Below are 15,450 nucleotides of genomic sequence, written 5' to 3'. Positions count from 1 at the left end.
AGTTAGCCTTTTCCACCCAATTCACTTGGAGTTCAAGGCCAGATTTTTCTCTGTCCTTATTTGTAACAAGTCAAATTCATTTCTAAAAGAAGGCAGACTGTTAGCCAGTCATGTCCTTTTCCTTTCTCTACAGGAAAACACCACTTTCTGCTGCATATAGGAATTCCTCACCCAAATATCTTCCACGTTTCAAGTAGACAGCTGTATAATTCCTCAAATTTTAGACAACTCTTCTTGGAGATGTGTCCTTTCTACATATAAGCAGTAATTAACAGCATAAACTTTAATAGCTCCGTTTGAACCTGTTTAGTGATAATAGGGAGCAGACCATCAACATATTTATTTTATATATATATTTTTTTTGTATAGCATTTTTACTTTCAAGTTGCTTCAGAGCTTTCAATTTTCTTCAGTGTCAGACATACAGTGAGCTTTGGGAATTACTCCTCAGGAAGATTCTAGAGAAAAGAACTTGTATAGGTAGATGCATTTGATGTGATACTTGATGCATGTTAGTCTCTAGCCTCTTGTGGAATGACTTGGCCTAATGTCATCCAGTCAATGACATACTGAACCAGCTTTATGCTGAATCACAAAGCTAATTCACAACTATTTAGATAGGCTAGATCTCAGATGAAGTAATGAACAACATCAATGCATCTACCAGTTCTTTCTTCTTTCTGCCTACATAAAAGTTCTCAAACATGCCAAATTTTTAATGTTAACAAGGTCAAATGTACTAAGTCTAGCTTACAATTATAAAGAGGAGGAGAAGTTTCCATCTATATTCTCTCTGCTTACAGGATGAAGGGAAGTTTGTAACAGTCAAAGGAAATTAAAAACAACGAACACTCCTCTAAAGCATACAGTTTTATGCCTCCTATTTGCCAGACAGGAAAACAAAATACTTTCATGGTAAAAAGGAAACATTAAAATAAATTGGAGGGCTCTCCATGTTCATGGTAATGAACAAAAAAAATTTACAGGTTTTGATATAGGTTCTGGTCTGCGATAGTAAGAACTTCAGAGCATTCAACACACTGATGTATAACTCTTGTTACCTTCTAAGAAGTATTTATCTTCAGTTGCTTTGTTACTCATACTAAAGCAAGACTTCATCTACTAAAGGAATTATCTGAAATTTATTACAGTAATGCTGTGGTTTGATGTATACAGGGAGTTCATTGTAGAGGTGGGCTTGAAAGCATTTCCACTGACTCAAATAGGTGTGTGTTTGTTTATTTTCCAAGACTCTTACAGGCAGGAACCTTGCACTAGTCTTAAAATACTTCTAAATAAAAATACTTTTCAAAATAAGTGAGACATTTTTTGTAAAGACACTTATCAGCCTGTATGTTGACAAAACACAGCAAGCATGGATCAATACATTTACTGTTATGTTTCTTTCTCATGTATTCTTCTCAGACTGGTATTTCCTAGAAAAATCATGTTTCTTTTTATCTCAGAATCTGGAGTTTATTGTTTAAATATGCAAATCAGTATTTTCCAAGTTGCAGCAAACAACGCGTAATATCAATAAAACTTAATTTTATTCTTGTAGGCTGCTGCCTGAAGTGAGATCATCCTGTATCTTTAGGGACTTAAGCCAGTGTATCCCTTGTTTTTTTGTTTTGTTTTGTTTTTGCTAGGAGGGAAGAGGAGCAGCAAAACTTACTCTCAAACTCCAGCAAGAAGAAATCGGTTTACAGAAAAGGATTTATTCTTATTTTGAGACATTTAAATAGTCTTTGATAACTGAAGATCCTTTCACTTTATGTAAGATTATATAAGGGAAGATGCTTAATGTCAACATCATTTTTCCAACAGATTTAGAACCTTATTACCACGACGTGCTTCTCACTCACAACAGCCATTGGCATGGTAAGCCTGTATATACAGATGATAGAACAATGTTGTGGTAAGGCTTTAAGGGAAAAAAAGCACTGCTTAGCAGGTAATGCACATAAGGGGAAAGGTTTTTACCCTGGCCAAAGATGTACTTGCAGTTTCACCACCGCCAAGTCAAAGTAATGACTACAGATAATGGAATTAGAATGCTGTCATCTTTGTTTTCCAGCTCTTCAGGGTTGCGGAACAACATACATAATGTGTCAAACTTTGGAAATGGCTAGTAGTAGAAAAGGATGCAAAACAAGGACATAAAACTATAACCCAAGACCAGCAAGGAGAATTCTGTGAACACCTAGGTCTACAAAAACCTTTCTACCTTGCCACTGGGATCCATTCCAAAAAGTTTTGTTAACTGGTCAAATGGATTAAGTACTTCTACTGGAGAAAAAAGGTTTGATTCTGCATCATCACAACAGTGTGTTCTTCCATACAGTACCTTATTCATGAATAGCAGCATGCTTCACAGCATTTATTTACTACATTGATTTCCAGATGAGTTGTAATATTTACTTTACACACCATATTTCCTGCTCTTAATCTAGTGAGCTGAAAAAATGGCTGAGAACCAAATAAGGATCAAAATTAGAATATTACCTTTGAAACAACAATTTTTGACAAGTCATAGGAGATGCAACATTGAATATCTTCACCTTATTCTAACTTAGGGATTACAGTAGGAAGTCACATATTATTGCTAACTCTGTACAAAGTAAACTCTCGGTATAAAATATTGATACACACGAAAGCTTTCTTTTAGGAGATTAACACAAATATTAATGAGGACAAAATATAAAAAAAAACACAACAACTAATTGACCAAGTAGTTCAAAATATTACATCTAATTAAAATGAAAATGTAGAAGTAGAACAACAAAAAAGCAATAGAAAGCACATTCAAATCATTTTCAGTTCTTTCCAGTAGAACCAAAGCCACCTTCACCACGTTCTGTATCATCTAGAGCCTGAAAGACAACAATCATAACAAGCTTGTTTAGAGTTTTAACTTGCCTTCAATTCCCGTATAACCAGCATCGTTTATCACAGAGGACAGGGCATGTACAAAGGCTGCTCTGAAAGTTACGCCTGCTATTATGTTGGCTCATGACATCAGAGGCAGATGTTGGCATGGCAGTGGAGGTTGAACCTTCCCACCAACATTCCTTTACATTTTGTTGCTGTGTCACAGATGGCAGCAGAGGGGCAGTCTGACAAAGAACATATCAGCACAGTGAGGCAGCAGGTGGCGTATTTCAGCTATGGTGACAGCAGGTCATTCTGCTAGTGCAGATTTTTGTAAGTATGGCATGCAGTGTCTTATTCATCACTGTCAAAAATGGTGATGACTATGTTGAAAAATGATGTTTTGCAGCTGAGAATTTGCTCTATCAATCAGTGTTATTGTGCTCTTTGTATCTGTTATAGTTTCCACGGCAATAAATAGGAGGCATTACTTTCAGAGCGACCTACATACTTGGCTTCTCACAGTAGATCAAAACTGTCAGTAACTCAAACTAAACCGAAATATTTTAGGAGTCAGTTTTCAATGCCTTCTTAAATAAGAGCTTAAATAAATCCCGCACTGAGAGACTAAATTTCTAGCAAACACTGAAGCATTTCTCACCTGCTTGCTATCTGTGAAAAACATTGAAATAAAAAAAAATCAGAAAATGCATGCAAAGCATAAAGGGTTTTACACAAAACATAACAGAATCGCTGCTTAACAGTTAGAATAGTTTTAAAGCAAAGTATTTACCTAAAGCAGAAATTTCATCTTATCTATAACTAAAACTACTAGTTGTTGAAAACAAGCAAATATTTCCCTTTGACAACTTACTTGAACTTCTTCTAGCTCAGGATAGAAAATGCGTTCACAGATGAGCTGGGCAATTCTATCTCCTTTCTTAACTACAAAGAAGTTAAATTATTGTTATTTCCTTAAAAAAATCCATACAAGTTTAGATAATCTCTTTCCAAGAGTTTCAGAATGTAATAAAATACTTATTTGAAATTTAGTTAAGCAAAAATTAGAAAGCCCAGAAAAATACAGGCTATGATAACTTGTGCTTAGCCCTTTTAAATGAAGTTCCAGCAGCAATACCAGCTTAAGGGAAATCCCCTCATTCCTGCTGCTATACTGTGGTTCCTAAGCACTGTTGTACATAAATACTACAGAGACTCAGACAGTTGCTTTTATGATGCTTGTGTGGATTCAATCTAAAAACTTGTTTCCCTGGGGCATTCTATATTCTAATCCCTGGGGATTCTACTACTCTATGAAAAAAAAAAAAAAAAATGAGGGGATAAAAGGAAAATCTTTGGCTTGATTTTCCAACTTGATTCACAAAACTTTTTTAAGAGGCTTGTGCTGTGAAGTTGCAGAAAAAGTTGTAAAAATATTGGCAATATTATAACTGGGTCCTGAGGCTTAAACCTGTGCATTTGGGAAGGGAAAGTATGATTAAGGGAAAATCATTCATCTCAGAATCACAGAGAAGTTTTTATCTCAAAATTGCTTATTGTTGAGATAGAAAGAATCCTAATACAAAGTTGCACTTCAGTAAAGGTCAGGAATCTGAAGGTTAGCTAAGGAGTTCTTTTCTGCACACTGCCTCATTTACTAGGAGTGCAAACTTTTCAGATTTCCTTAATAGGACACTGTTAAGTTGCCAAGATTTTGTTAACTATAAAAACGGTCTCAGATAAAACTGCCATTTCACAGATTTTTAAAGAAAACTTAAATTCTCATTTCCCAATCAGATGTCTAAACACAGGCTTTGCTTAGCTTAACGCTTACCTTCAAAAGTCTCCTTGCCAAAGTTGAAGAGTACCACGCCAACGTTTCCCCTGTAATCCTCATCAATAACACCAGCTGATATATGGAAGAATTAAAAGTGATATTCAATTAATAAATGTTGCCAGTATTTTAAACAATGCAGGTTTGGATTGGTAACAGCAGTATGTCATGCTGGTATACTTTATGCTGCTCATGCACAATTAAACATAGGGTCCAATTTTCAATGCATGTATTTTGAAGTCTGCTTACACAAATACTAAAGTTACATGTCCTTCCTAGACGTTCCAGGTACCATACATACAAAATACTACCCACTGAGACTATAAATGCCAAAGAAAATTGTAGTATGACTATGCCTTTAAGTTTTATTACTGAACATACATACTTATGAATAGAAAATCGAGGGTTGTTATTAGTTTCTTCAATTGTGTGAAAATATTGCATTCTATATTGTTCATTACATTACTTTATGTCTCTGGACCTGAAAGTGGCAATTTTTATTTATTTTAGAGCAGGCACCAGTTAATTAAGTGCCAATTACATAAAGATCTTGCTGCAAATGCTGAAGTGCTCTGAAGTTGACTGTTGAGCAGCCCTCTCCATCCTTTCCTGTCCAGTATGCAGGGTTAACAGATATGTTGTATGTAAGAAGAGCTTGAGCACCACTGAATCTTGCCAAATGACCTCAGTAAAACATGGCTCCTCAGGTAGTATAACTTTTTTTTGCCAACAAAGAAAGATGTAAGTAAAAGCTAGCTTTTATATTTAGCAGCAGCATCTACAAGAAATTCTAGACCTTAGCATTGCTCTTTGAAAAAGCTCTGGCCACTTTTACTTCCTTTCATTTGAGAAATTTTCAATTACTTTGTATATGTCACTTCAGAATTCAGGCTTTCTTCTTCATTTCAGCAAGCTTACCACTGGGGAGGATGATCTAGCCCCCAAAAAATGAAATGATGTGTAAAAAGAGAGATAGGTTAGCTCTCTAGGAATTGAAAACTGTGTGATACTCAAGATAGAAACAACTGATGAATATTTTAGTGGTTAAACTGAAGTCAGCAGCATTAAGTCATTTGTATTATTCACTAGAGGGAGAAAAGCTTTCACTAAGCATTCAAATTTTGTAAGCTTAGCTATAAAGTAAACTACATTTGTAATGAATCTACTGATTGCTTCAGACTTGTTTTCTAACAGGCAAGAACTGCACTTCCCACGCAGTTCTAAGGATGAAAACTTTCCAGAGGATACAGAGAGGAAGGATAATCTTCCTCAGCTGTATATCTAATATAAACAGAACTTGCAATCAGACTTGAAAATATGTATTAAGAAATAATTAAAAAAAAAAAACAACAAAACTTTGTGGCCAAAACCACTAGTCTAAATGCTGTGCTGAATGGCTGTAATATTTACAAAGTTATGATTATTTCAAATTCTGGTAGAGATTTTGTTAAATTAATTGCCTTCCAAACATTTTCTCTTCACATATTATACTCAAGTGGTCTTACTGAATTTAACCACCATCACCATCTAGATTTTGAGTTTAAACTATACTATTTTTATTACAGAAACACCTGACCAGAAATTCAATGTTTTGGGCACACTGGCAAAACATGGTATCAGAAAGTTTTCTCTGTTATTCCAGAACAGCAAGTTGCAATAACTATACGCACTGCTGAGCACCAAGACTCTGTTCTAAAATACGTGTACTGGGCGGAAATCATCTAAGTCATTTTTGGAAAAATTGTGCATTACAACTGGCAGTCTGACATATGGTCTTACTCTGTCACAAGTTTGGCATGTCATTTGTTGGGAAAGCATCCACACCTAACAGATGTGAATTCTGAATGTGCTCTTGCATGATGCCATATTTTTTCTCCAACCCAATGATCCACTGGACTTCTTATTGTGTATTTTTCTTTGAATGGATAATGGTTTTCATTGTGACGGAAGTACTTGGGCAGGACAATTAAAACGTTATAACTGTTTTGGTTTTGTTTTTCCAGAAGTCTTCTGTCAGTAATAATTTTACTTATTATTTTTAAGCTGTTTTTTTGACAAACTGAATGCAAGTCATCCTGCTAAGCACTGTTTATTTTCTTCAAGCACTTCCTAGTCTAACTTTCAGATTTGAAAGACTGTTACAGAGGTGTAGCAGAAATGCTAAGTCACAGCTTGAACCAGTGATTGAGCACAGGGGTGGGAAGGCAGGGCCAACCCAGCAGAGCTCAGGTGCATGCAATGAAATGCATCTGAGTGCCTGGAAGGGGTGCAGCCAGGATCCACCCCTTCCCAGACCTCATTTAAGGGTTGGCAGTGGAGGAAGGGGGTCTTGCTGAAGATCCCTGTCTTCCCCTGAGATCTTCCAAGGGTAAGTAGATTGTTTCCTTTGTTTCTGCATCCATGGTTGCTGCAGCTGGGCTAATCCTCGCTTCCTGCAGCCTAGGACTTTGCTATCTTGTTATTATTGCTCATTATAGCAATGATAATAATATTATAGCATATAGCATTTTCATTAAAATGAAAAAAATTTTTAGAAACATTATCTGTAAGAATCACACTATAGTAGATGATGTATACTATGGTGTCTTGGGTATAGAATGGAGAAGCTTTGATTCTTATGTTAGTGCTTCTTTTTTTGGTTACTCAGGAAAACCTAAAAATACCAGAAGGCAATAGGCCTAAAATAATTCTGATATAACATAATTCCTGAATGATGGAAAGTTGGCATAGATGCTCTGCTTTAACCTGATACTAGAAGCATATAGCAGATGCAGCCAGGCTTTCATATGCCACAAAGCAGACCCAATAAAGCAGTTCTGCAGCAGCTCTAAACTTACCTGGAGTTGCCTTTGCTTTATGGCTAGCCTGGCATCAGAGAGGATGCCTGCAGTTACCATCCCTAATCTCTAGAGCCCTGCCTGTAAACAAATACAGGCTAAATATCATTCCTGTACTAGTCTAGCTTGTAAGTTGTTCAGTACTTACACCTGGGTTGTGTCAATGTCTCACTATCACTACAAGCTGCGTGACAAAAAAATGGAGCACAGCTCTTCTGAAGAGGACATGGGGGACTGGTGGAAGGCAAGCTGGATGTGACTTCCCCTATGAGGACAGGTTGAGATACTTGGGGCTGTTCAGCCTGGAAAAAAGAAGGCTCTGTGGAGAAAGTGACCTTTCCGTATTTAAGGGGGGATGAGGGCAACAAGAGAGAAGGAACAGACTCCTCAGTGAGCTCTGCTGTGGCAGGACAAGGGGAAATGTTTTGAAACCATAAGAAGGGAGATTTAGATTTAAGGAAAAAGCTATTTTACAATAACGGTGGTAAAGCACTCTGGTAGGAAGTGGGTTTTTCATTTTACTTTCAGACTTGAATTAATGTACAAAGTTAGAGCTGGAATTCTATGTGACTTCATTTAAATTAATTCAAATCTTACATCAGACTGAAAAAAAAAAATCATGCATAGCTCGTTAGTCTGTTTTTCTCCATTTTCACTAAAAGTAATCTTTTAAAGTCTAAACCGAAATATAATTTGTCAGACACTGCTTACAAGAACATTATTAATGATTTTCTTATACTAACTTGTAATTCATCATGTTTTAAACTAATTGTGATTTGTTGAGTCTCTGTGGAATTAATCAGTTATCTCCTTTTGCTAGACAGCTAGTGAAGCTAGTATTATTTTACACCTATTACAATATGAAATTAAGGCATTTTACAATTAAGATTTACAAAGTTATAGTGAAAATAACAAAATCTTACCACCAACATCTATGAAGTGCTTTGCAGCTAAACCGGAACGTGGTGCTAGAAAAAACAATTATTCTTGTAAGTGCAATACAAAATATTTATAGATTAGTGTGTTTGTACAAAGTTGTGTTAGCAAGAACTGTTCCCACAGTCTATCTAAAATGAATGTGATTTTAGAAGAATGGCTGTAGATATTATTGTATATACAAACAAAACCAGCTGCTACAGCCTACAACAAAATTGGAATCTTTAGATGATATAAATTCATCCTTGATTAGACCACCAAATACAGAACAGGTTTCTTCAATGAATGCTCGAATAGGATGTTATTCACTGTTTTGGACTGGTCTTAAGGGACTATTCTGGCAGTCCATTCTAGTTATGATTGAAAACAATATTTGACCATTTACTAAGAACACTGCATACAGATAAATTGTGTGTGGGCTTTTCATATTCCCTGGTCTACTTTGATGAGATGCTTAAATGTTACTGTCTTCAAAATTTGCTTTGTTTAGGATAAAACAAACGCATAAACACTCTTTTTAAAAGAAAGAACACAGCAAAATGAGTATACCCTTTTACTGGGGTAGAATATCTTGTACGGGTTCTCTCCATGACTGTCACTAGAAATCGTCTATTATATGAGGTTTTTACCTCAGGATCAATTTTTAAAAGGTGTGTTTTCCATGTGTCCCTTACCTATTGTTTTTCACCTTTTTAATTATAAAACTGCAGGGAAATAATCAATGATCACATCACCTATAAAGCTGTAGGCAGGATACAGCTCTCTAGCACGAGGCTTAATAAATCACATGGGCACACAAACTTTTGTATGTGTGCGTAGAGTAATTCTGAAAGCAAAATCTAAATGTAAAGTAACTCTAAACCTCCCTGGTATGAGTTCTCAGCCATTTTTATAGCCTGTTTGCTTACCTACTCGGCCATAGCATCCAGCAGGAAGAGCAATCTGAATGTCTGTTTTCACGACAGCCTTTTCCATGGGTGGGATAATGTAGTCATAGGCACTGCGTTGTGGGAAGAAATACCAGTTCATATAGCATCCTTAAAAAACTAGTAGTAAATGCTGTATCTAAAGGTACAAAGTTACTCAGAATCACTCCTGCTGGGCTGTGGCAGCATGACCTGCCATCCAGCTTCTCACACAAGAAACGTTTACAGACCGACGATACGGAATGCATGTCCTTACGGACGAGATAATCCCCTTTTGATGGAGCTAGCTTTCCGTAGCGTCATTTGGATAGCGTAATCATGAGGCCGCTACTCTTATCTGCTCTTAATTGCTAAGAGAGGTAAAGGATGCAAATTTAATTTGAAATCACCGCGGACTCGGGGCGCGGTCTCTCCCTCACCTGTACAAGTCGTAGCCCGCGGCTCGCGCAGAGCCCTTGGACGGAGCGCAGGCGTTCTCGGACAGCTTGGTGAAGCGGAGCCGAGCGGAGGGCTCCCCGACCGCCGAACCTTTCTGCCTCTTGCTGGGGGACGGCTGCAGGGCGGCCTCGGAGCACGGCATGGCTGCACGAGGGGGGGAAGGCGGGAAACCAGCGCCTGAGGCAAAAGCGCGCGAAAAAGCGGCAGCGCCCACTGCGGGCGGAGGGGAGCCCCGATCCCCGCACCCCCGCCGGTTGGAATGGCCTCGCCCGATCCCTCCCCAGCGCCCACCTCCCCGAGGGGCCCTCCCGGTGTCAGCTCCCGCCCAGCTGCGCTCCCCGCCGTCTAGGGGCAGAGCGTGGGGCGGAGCGGTGCGCTGAAGCGGAGCGCGGTCTTTTCTCGTCCCCTCTCCGGCCCCCCCCTTACTGCGCCATTGAGGCCGTAGCTGCTGTGTGAGGCGCGAGGCGGGCCTCAAGGCGGCCGCCATACGGACGGCGGAACGCGTCAGCACGGCTGTGCTTCCCGCCGCCGACCGGCGGTAACAGCCTCCCGGGGTGCAGCGGGGTTATCCGCGGCCCTGCTGCTCCTACGCCCGGGCTGTACCTGCCATGATGTGTGGGGGGGCCCCGGCAGCGGCACGACGGCGCGGGGCTCCCCGGGACGAGGAGCGGCGGCGCCGCGCAGGGCTGGGCGGACCCCGCGGGGCTCGCGGCGTTGCCGGGGGAAGCGATGGCGGCTGCACGGCGGGAGGAGCCAGGCAGCAGAGCCGGGGGGGCTGCGAGGAGCGGGGTGTCTGCGCCGGGCGGGAGCGAGCAGCGGTGCGGGCCGCCTCAGCTCTGCCGGGGCGTAAAGCTGCTCTCCATAAGGAGGCTGTTGACAGGAAATCCCCTTTGGTGTCATCGCTGCCCGCGTGTCTCAGCTTAGGCACTGCTCTGGTCAGGTTTAGGGGCGTTTAGTAGCGATAATCACTGCACCCGTACCAAGCGTTCTAAAGGACTTGCCTGAATTCACACACACAATCATAGAAAGGCTTAGATTGGAAGGGACCCTACAGCCCTGCAGCCCCAATCTCTGCCGTGGGCTGTGCTCCCCTCAGCTCAGCTCCCAGGGCCACCCAGCCTGGCCTTGGGCACCTCCAGGGATGGGGCACCCACCGCTCTGGGCAGCCCACGCCCGGGCCTCGCTGCCCTCTGAGTGAAGAGCTTCTCCCTCACATGTAACCCCAATCTGCCTTCTTTTAGTTTAAAGCCATTCTTCCTTGTCCTGTCGCTATCTATTAAAAGTTGCTGCCCTTCCTGCTTATAAGCTCCCCTGAAGTACTGGAAGGCCATCAGGAGATCTCCCCCGGAGCCTTCTTTAAGCTTTCCTGATGTGGAAGTAATTCCTGCTGGATTTTTGGCTACAGTACCTGTGCTTGGTCACTTTGGATGTGTTCTCTCTGCATGAGATTGAGTGTCTTGCTGTTACTGTTCCTAAATGCAGCAGATGGCAGTGAAACCATTGCTGCATACTGCCGTTCGGTTGTGAAAAACAGTATGTAGAAAGACATGCAAATGTGGGGTTTCTTTATTGCTGTTCAGCATTTTTACTCTTAATAATGTGCACAGAGAATGCTTGTGTGTCACAGACGTGTGTGAAAAAAGCTTAGAATATTTGACTTTTGATATAATTAACAAATTGAGAGTTAACTAGATTTCTAAGTTCTATCAAATGAACACCTAATTATAAGTGCAAGCAAAACTTCATAATGATTATAACTACATCCTGCATTATAGTGAAGGCAAAGCCTGGTTTGTGAGTGGCTGACTCCATGGGGCAGGCTCAGTTCTGCCTGCAGCTGAGGTAGCCTGAAGCTCTGTGCATAATGTGGAGGAGGTCCTGTTGTCATCAGGAGAAAGTTCTCAACTGCCCAACGCTTTTCTTTTTCTGGATCAATGCTTGAAGTGTGACAGGTTTGCCTTGGTACTGGGTATGTGCTGTTTGCTCGGGAGATAAGCAGTCATTTGGTCAACATTTCTGCATTCTTGACTGCTGACTTGTGCTGTTCTGTTAGGCACATCCTACTGGCTTTGAAGAATAATAGTGAGATAAACTGAAATTATCTGCCTTTTCCCTAAAAGAGTGGAGGCTGCTTTCTTGTACGCAGAAAGAGATGCCAGCTTCTTTTATGGGTAGTAATCCCTAAAATTCTCTGCACTGAAGTTTTGGTGTTAGAATGAGCATTTTTATTAGGAGAAAAATGTGCCTTTAAAATAGAGATTTCCTCACATTCACTCCTTTCTCACTTAAAATAGCTGCCTCTCTCTCAGTGATTAAGATGTGTAATTTAAAAGGCTGCCATGGGGGAGTTTATTTGCAATTAAGTTTATTTTTGATCTTGTGTTTTGCTGTACTGTGCAGAGGGCTGTAGAACTTTTGTCAGTGCTGTTCCAGAACAACCTTAGTGCTTCCTCTGATGAAATGCCAGCAATGGCGTAGCTGTGAATTTTTTCTTTTATTATTTGTGGGGAATGCAAGCTAAAATCTGTTGCATTTGGTTGTGGTTGCAGTGGCACAGCTCTGTATTCTGTGTTTCCCCGCAGCTGAGGTAGCATGCGGTGTTCTCACAGCACTGCTGGCTGTATGGCTGCCATGTGCTACACCTCTGCCAAGTGACCTCGCCAGACACTTGCTGGAAGGAATGGGTGTTCAAGCAATGCTGGGTATGTGCTGAGCCACACTGTTATAAACCCGTGATTTTCCTCATGTGTACCTGTAGCTTGAGGATTGAGTCATCCTCGTTTGGTTTATTGCCCCACTGACAAAAGTTGAGGTCAGTAGCAGGGGAGGAGAGCAGGACATGGGAATCTTTGATCATTTCTCTGAAGTCCAGAACAGGCTGAGGACCTGTGGTTGTAGCTCAAGGGAAGCCTCTGAGCTGAAGTGGCTGAACAAATTGAAGTGGTTGAGGATTGCTTGAGTTCTGTTCTTGCAGCTTTGCTGGTGATTAGAGATCTCTGCCAGAGGGGAGATGACAGGCAGGTACAGGGAGTTAAATGAGTCTGATTTAGCTAAAAACATGTAAGCTGCACTTGGAGAAGTTTGAATACCTTTTTAGGAGTGGACTTTACTCAGGCAATATCAGTTTTGTTTTTGTAATTCTGATTTTACTCATTTTATGTTTTACTTACTTCTCTAGTTATACAGTTTTATTTAAAGAAGTAAATGAAGGAACTAATGGAGTAATGCTCCTCTGTTACCTTTGGGTGATAAAGAAAACTAAGAGGAATGTACGGAACCAGAAAACCCATGGGATCAGGATCTGGTTCATAAAATAATCCAAAAGGCAATTCAGATTGCTAATAAGACCAATTGCTGGGCTTATGCTCATCTTCTAGAACATGCTGAGCAGGGAATTTCATTAGCTTATATATCTTGGAGAAACTTGTGGGTTGGGACAAATTTTACAATTGGTGATGACAAAGGAGAGGGAATCTTTTAATTGATAGGCGCAGTGTGTTCCACTCCTTTGCTCTATGGTTTATTCCTTGGTTAGGGGTGAGTGAATTGGAAAAGGCAATCATGAATATGTCAGCCACTGTAGAAGTAATTCAAAATAAAACAATGGGTGCTACGTATGCACTACAGAAAGAAATATCTCAAGCAAGAATGAAGGCCCTCTGAAATAGAATGGCTCTAGATATGTTGTTTGCCCCAAAAGGAGGGAGTTGTACAGTAATTAACACAAGTTGTTACTTGTATGTAGACCAAAGTGGTAAAACTACAGATTTGGATGAAGTTTGGAAGCAGGCAAAAATATTGCATGAGGTTCAAAAAGACAGTACTGCTTAGAGGTTTGACAGGTATTCAAATGGTTGACTTCTTGGTTCCCTAATTTAAGTTTCTGGATTATGAAAGTCATAGCAGCTGCCTTTTTGTCTGTATATATGTTGTATCGAAGTGTGTATCTTAAGTGTTGCTTGATGTCAATTAACAAAACTTTGGGGAATGTGAGACTGATCTATCCTGTATTGTTAAGTCTCAAAGGGAGGAATTGTCAGTAAGAACTAACCTTTGTATGAATCTTTGTGTATGAATCCTTAGATATAGAAAATACATACTTTTCTCTACTTGAAACTGCTGAAGCGATTAAGAAGAGGAACTCTTAATCACAGTGAGGCGATTAAACTTGTATTTGAAGATAGGAACATCTTCAAAAAACAGGTAGTTAATTAGCATGGCTAGTTAGCCTTCAAGTTGGGAGACGAGCTCTATCTTTAACTGATCCATTGAAGGCTGGAAGCTGTATCAGTCAAGTGATTAGAACAGGTATAAAGAAGCGCTGCAAACATCCTGGGTGTGCTAGCTTTGTGGAAGATCAGCTAGCACCCAAACTTGCACAACTTCACAGTAAGTTAGTATCTCAGCTGTGTGTGTGAGGCTGGTTTACTGCACACCAGGTAACGAATCCACCTTTTGGACAGGAGCAGCACAGTAAATTTGCCCATTGATAAACCTCCATGAGTGGCTGAGCCGTATGCTTGAGCCCTTAGGCTGTAGCTTAGCTGTCTGAAATATGGGATGTGCAGAATAGAAATTTCAGAATATTTTTGCTCTTGCTTCGTGGAAGGGTATTTTCCATCTTGCATATCTTTGGTCACCTTATCAATGCTTGCTTTTGTTGTATCTGATCAAATCAACAATAGGTTATAAAAATTTGTTGAGTTGGTAGTGTGGTATATGCTCAAAATGTGCTAGACAGTTTTAGAGCCACTTTTTTTTCCCTGGAGTTGTCAAATGTGTAATTAAAATTCAGTTACTAACATGGTGATTAAAATTCAGCAGTTGTTTTATGCATAATGTATGCTAAAAAAAAGGAAGTATCTGTTTCAGAGTGGGAAGGGAGGTGGACTGATAGAATTTTGCAAGTTGCAATTCGAGTTCATAATTAGCATTTTCAGCAAATTAATTGTGCAAATGTGTTAAAAAATATGGTGAGGACGATGCAGTGGCTCCTTGGAAACTGCTGTGTTGAAATGACTTGTCAATCTGTGGAAATAATGCTTTGCTTTAAGATAGTTAAGCACTGTTGTGTGTAGTTTGTGTTGCTGGTTATAAATTCCACAGCACTGCAGTGTGGATACGTCTTTAATTTATCTCTGTAGTCTGAGCAAGGAGTTTTACATCGATGTGTCTGGCAGTACTTAGTTTTTGATGGCTGCTCATTTAGAAATGAACCTCTTGGGATTCATTTTTGCAGTGCCCACAGCACTGTTGTGAAGAAGGTGCATATAGTACTGAAAGTGCCATTGCTAACGTGTATTGTGCTTTTTCTCTTTTTAGATCTTCTTAGGTCCCTTGTATCAGTTTGGGGCAATGTTCCCCATTGATTGAGAATGTGCAGTACTTGAGAATATTTAGGAAGCTACCCTTGTTCATGTACGTAATTGAAGGGCTTAATGCAGTTGTGCAGCTGCCCCTAGTCCTTCCCTGTGTTGTGATAAGAGGCTCTTGCAGGAGTTCTAACTAGAGCATCACTAAAATCTTGTTTTTAGATGATATCTGCTTATTGTTTGCAGTGAGAGATGGAAAGGGTGGTGGCCATTGCAACTCTACAAATGCAGAAGGA

At 40.2% G+C, this 15,450-nt stretch overlaps 1 protein-coding gene and 1 long non-coding RNA gene across 8 annotated transcripts in view; one reads left to right on the top strand and one right to left on the bottom strand.

The window, feature by feature from the left end:
* Positions 1 to 1,120: 1,120 nt before the first annotated feature.
* On the bottom strand, positions 1,121 to 10,574 carry DUT (deoxyuridine triphosphatase). 3 transcript variants are annotated; one of them, XR_016470366.1, is made up of 8 exons: positions 10,446 to 10,574; positions 9,824 to 9,986; positions 9,387 to 9,478; positions 8,466 to 8,510; positions 4,706 to 4,780; positions 3,746 to 3,816; positions 2,348 to 2,873; positions 1,121 to 2,203 (listed from the first exon to the last, which is right to left on the bottom strand). XR_016470366.1 is itself a non-coding variant. In XM_031587626.2 (7 exons), the coding sequence occupies exons 1-7, from the start codon at positions 10,327 to 10,329 to the stop codon at positions 2,817 to 2,819; spliced, it is 564 nt and encodes a 187-aa protein (XP_031443486.1). In that variant the 5' UTR covers positions 10,330 to 10,412; the 3' UTR covers positions 1,121 to 2,816. The 3 variants fall into 3 exon arrangements, 1 of the variants encoding a protein (XP_031443486.1); XR_016470364.1 differs by lacking the exon at positions 10,446 to 10,574 and adding an exon at positions 10,269 to 10,412; XM_031587626.2 differs by lacking the exon at positions 10,446 to 10,574 and adding an exon at positions 10,269 to 10,412 and having other exon boundaries at positions 1,121 to 2,873.
* The window catches only part of LOC116225309 (uncharacterized), a 61,835-nt gene continuing 56,959 nt past the window's right edge, over positions 10,575 to 15,450 (top strand). For 4 of the 5 annotated variants that reach the window (XR_016470371.1, XR_016470376.1, XR_016470374.1 and 1 more), the window contains exon 1: positions 10,682 to 12,544. This is a non-coding gene — a long non-coding RNA (uncharacterized LOC116225309). Of the gene's footprint in view, positions 12,545 to 15,450 lie in introns of all 5 variants that reach the window. The other variant, XR_016470381.1, reaches the window with a different exon arrangement.

This window comes from Phasianus colchicus, chromosome 12 (assembly GCF_987193195.1).
Source record: "Phasianus colchicus chromosome 12, bPhaCol1.hap1.1, whole genome shotgun sequence".
Taxonomy (NCBI): Eukaryota; Metazoa; Chordata; class Aves; order Galliformes; family Phasianidae; genus Phasianus; species Phasianus colchicus.
Note: the sequence above shows the minus strand (reverse complement) of the source record. Positions and strands in the feature narration are given on the sequence as shown.